We start from the raw sequence: 4,050 nt of genomic DNA on the forward strand, positions 1-4,050 counted from the left end.
TTTGTTGTCTCTACAGATATATTCAACTCGGTATCTGATTTTAGTGTTCACACACGCACCAAATATCGAGAATACATTATGTTCTTTTGTATTGGTAGTGTTTGAGAAACTCAAGACGTTGGTGAGACTGAATGGTTCTTGAATGAATTTGTCCGTCGGGTTAAAGATTGCAATAAACAATCATGGTATTTTGAGCTGTCAAGTTACTCAATAAATAGAAGCGACAAAACACTTTCCATATTCATAAGAAATCGCTGCCAAAAAGAAGAGAACGATTCCGACTTGAGTGTGTGTTGATGTGACGTGGGACAGAATGCGCTCACCTTCTCGCGAACACTTGGTATCATCAATATTTGGTTGTTATTCATAAACACATGCCCATGATACAGTGGGATTCGTACATTGGATTCTGCATTTGGCAGATATTTCTTACTATTATCGAAATGGTTTATTGACGCTTTTATTTTAATAGGACCTCTCATTATTGTATTCAATGTAGAAAATAAACAACTTCATGTATATCTGCAGGAAGCTTGGTATTCCGTCTGCTTCTGTGCGAAGACCGCGAGGACTGATGTGGCAAAAATAGGAAACACCTGGTGCTTCACCTGGCGCTCCGCGCAACTCAGTATGTCTGAGCCGGAAGTGTTTATAAGATACATGTTTACTGGTATGTGTTTTTTACTTATTTCATTTTCAGGGCCGTCAAGTATGCCTCCGATTGTGTTACACAAGAATTACCGTGTAACCTGACAGGAGTGTCTTGAGTGTTTGGCATCATAGCAATATGGCATGGACTTAACCGCTGGTTTGTAAAGACCAACTTGTATTCATTTGTAAATGGAACCCGCCAAATCAGACAGTCGTGTTTCTTCTTCAGAAACGTTTGATATCTATGTTTGCATGCCATGTGACGGGTGTCACCGATGGAGCACTTTGTGACGCCGAAAAAAAGTAATTATTTCTTGTAACCCAGACACATCATAAAACACGTAATATTTCCATGACACTTTAAACGTACGATGAGGTTTTTTCAGAGCTGCATCTACTCCATTGCCCCATTATTAACGAATGGGTAAGACAGCTTGCAAGGTTTTATGTTATCGGTGTATTGCCTTTACTAGTACTTCCCATTATTACGACTGTTTCATACCACACACTTCATGACTCAGTGACTGCTTATTACTTCGTATCACACCTGTTTCAAGGTGAGTTTAGATACGGAGATGGAGTATAATAAATCAAACATTGCTTTCGTTGCATTTTCCACTGACTTTTTTTACTGTTATAATAAATATCAGGTTTCTCGGTAAGGTATTTTCTGTGATTTATGAGAAATTTCTAATTAGACATTGTTCATGTAGGTAAAGGCAGATGACGACTGGAGTAGTCCATTATTCTTCAGTCAGGCTCATTTTACCCCCTTGTTTTTTGAGTAGTCAGAATTGGAATATTCGTACTTGGAGTGAACCGTTATATTCCAATATTTGGAAGATTTCGGCTTAAACCACACGTGTTATACATGAGATCACAAGAAGAATGCTCATCCATATCCCGATTCTTCTACAAAGCTATAATACATATGGCCTTTTAAATCACGGCAGTGGTTGTCTAACGTAGTCACATGGCTGTACTCAAATTTGAATACAAGATTTCAGGTAAAGAAACAAGATCCCAGTGGCACCAATGTAAAATGAACAAACCCCACTTTATTCTTATAATCTAGGAGCTTCTCATGATACCAATGGCAACTCCGGTGATGTAACGAAGGTACTACGTGAGGAATATTTCCCTGGTAAGGCTTACAGGATATTGCTATTTGCCTAAGGTCAATATAATCGTTACATATACTTTAACTTTCACCAGTTTTAGCATCAATATAATTGAACATCTATTCAATTTTGATTATTAACACACCACATAGCGAGTAAAGTGTTTTACACACGACACTCATTAAACGCCTGTTATTGATCGAACATCCAAATCATGTTAACACCTAGATTGTCTCAAATGTGTGTGGGTGAATTGTATCCCGTTCGAGCAAATGCGTGTCTTGTTGAATATGTATCATTGATGAGTTGCGCTCATATCACAGCTTTCCAAACGTCAGTCATACTCTAAGGCAGTTCCTCACTGTGTTGTGTTCGGGGAAGGCTAAAATAATGGAGACAGCTGTGTGGATGATCCTCTTTATTCACATAGTTCCAGGACATTTTACCTCGAAGACTCCCATTGACATTGTATTTGACTACTGTAAGAGCCGTCACCCCTTGCAGTCACCTGTCTACGAGGGAGCCGTTCTTAATGTGTCAGTGAACATCAATATTCTTCATCTGGACAACTTGGATGAAACCAAACAGGCGCTGACGAGCACTGCCTGGTTTTACTTTGTGTGGAACTTGAAAGGGTTGACTTGGAATGAAACCGAATTTCAGAATATCTCCCGGGTGATGGTGCCTGCTGATATGTTGTGGTTGCCGGATCTGATGTTGCTTAATGCCATTGACAAATTTGGTCATCTTAGCGAGGATTCATTTCCGCCTCATGTTTGGAGTAATGGGACTGTTGAGTGGTACGCAACAAAAAGACACGTCACTTCCTGTAAGGTCGACGTCACCCGTTTCCCGTTCGACCAACAGCATTGTTCTTTTCGTTTGGCGCAGTGGGTCTCATTCAGCTCAGAAGTGAACTACACTTTTAATGACCCACCCATCACATTTCGGGCATACGAAGAAAACGGTGAGTGGGAAATAAGGAAGTCATCAGTTCAAGATGACTATATCTATGAAGGTAAATATCAAGTTCTCATCTTTGAGTTGATCCTTGTTCGCCGTCGAGAATATTACATTTTAGCAGTCGTGGTACCAATGTCTATCCTGTCTGGTCTCAATCTGATGGTGTTTCACGTGCCCCCGGAGTCAGGGGAGAAGATGTCCCTGTGTGTATCTGTATTGTTGGCCTACGCCGTGTACCTGACCTCCATCAACTCCCTCTTACCGTCTGTGTCCGACCACGTGGCTCTCTTCAGCGTCTACCTCAACTGCATGTTTGTCCTCAAGGCTCTGACTGTTGTGGCGTCAGTCTTTGTTCTCCACCTTCACTCAGCTTCACCCAATTCGGCAGTTCGTCAACGTCTCAGTAGATACTTTTCTTCAGCATTCACCCTGCCAAATCAGGCCCACGTACCACTGCCAAAATCAGCATCACAAGACCTCCAAATGTCACATCAGGACAAAGATGCTGACCCACTGTATGAAAAGCGATGGCCGTGTGTTGTACAAAGTATTGACCATCTTTTCTTTGTGGTCTTCCTACTGATAGTCCTTGCATCTTCAAGTGGATTCTTCTGTGCTATGTTGGTAACCTAGTCATCCGATGCACTGCAACAAATCTTGAACAAATACTGCCTCAGTGGCGCTCGCACCTTTTGGCTTAGATTATTCCTATGATTAAATTACTTATAAATAATAGCTACGTGATAAATCGGAAAGAACTGTGAACAAAAAAGCGTGGATTATTTCACGGTAAAACAGTGTTCTAGCATGCGTCATTTCTGGAGATTGGAACATGTGGTCGCAACTTGATAAACGCAATGTCCGGAGGGGAGGGATATGGCAATCGGTATTGTTAGAAAGGGTACAGATAATCGACATGCAAATTATATGAATATGCGGGAAAGTCAAAGAAACCCCCCCCCCACACACACACACACACACACTTGTACTTCCCGTTCATCAAATGGACTTGTCCGACATTGCCGACGAGTGGGCCTTGTTTATTGGACAATACAACACTGCAGGATAATGTACGATAAACAACGCCAATTCGTCGTTTATTTTGTTACATTGTGTATTGGTATTCGTACTCGTGTTGACTTAGTGCCATCGGGCAAAAGTCGCTCACGTTTTCGCGAACACCTGGTATCATCACTATTTGATAGTATTTCCTAAACACTTGCTCATGATACAGTTGGATTCGTACTTTATGGAACTGTATAAAATGAACTGTTTGGTATTCCGTCTGTTTTGTGCGGACGACCTTCGACCAAGG

The 4,050-nt window shown here is 41.3% G+C and overlaps 1 protein-coding gene across 1 annotated transcript; it reads left to right on the top strand.

Moving 5' to 3' along the window:
• The first annotated feature begins 2,061 nt into the window (after nucleotides 1-2,061).
• On the top strand, nucleotides 2,062-3,643 carry LOC124152317 (neuronal acetylcholine receptor subunit alpha-2-like). Its single transcript, XM_046525213.2, has one exon. It carries the CDS (start codon nucleotides 2,163-2,165, stop codon nucleotides 3,366-3,368), a length of 1,206 nt encoding a protein of 401 aa, XP_046381169.1. The 5' UTR covers nucleotides 2,062-2,162; the 3' UTR covers nucleotides 3,369-3,643.
• The last annotated feature ends 407 nt before the right edge of the window (nucleotides 3,644-4,050 follow it).

The sequence above is a fragment of the Haliotis rufescens genome, unplaced genomic scaffold (assembly GCF_023055435.1).
Source record: "Haliotis rufescens isolate VD_foot unplaced genomic scaffold, xgHalRufe1.0.p SCAF_13, whole genome shotgun sequence".
In the NCBI taxonomy this organism is placed as follows: Eukaryota; Metazoa; Mollusca; class Gastropoda; order Lepetellida; family Haliotidae; genus Haliotis; species Haliotis rufescens.

What these genes read in the sequence shown, in the direction of transcription:
- LOC124152317 (XM_046525213.2), top strand. Translation starts at nt 2,163, where the DNA reads ATGGAGACAGCTGTGTGGATGATCCTCTTTATTCACATAGTTCCAGGA.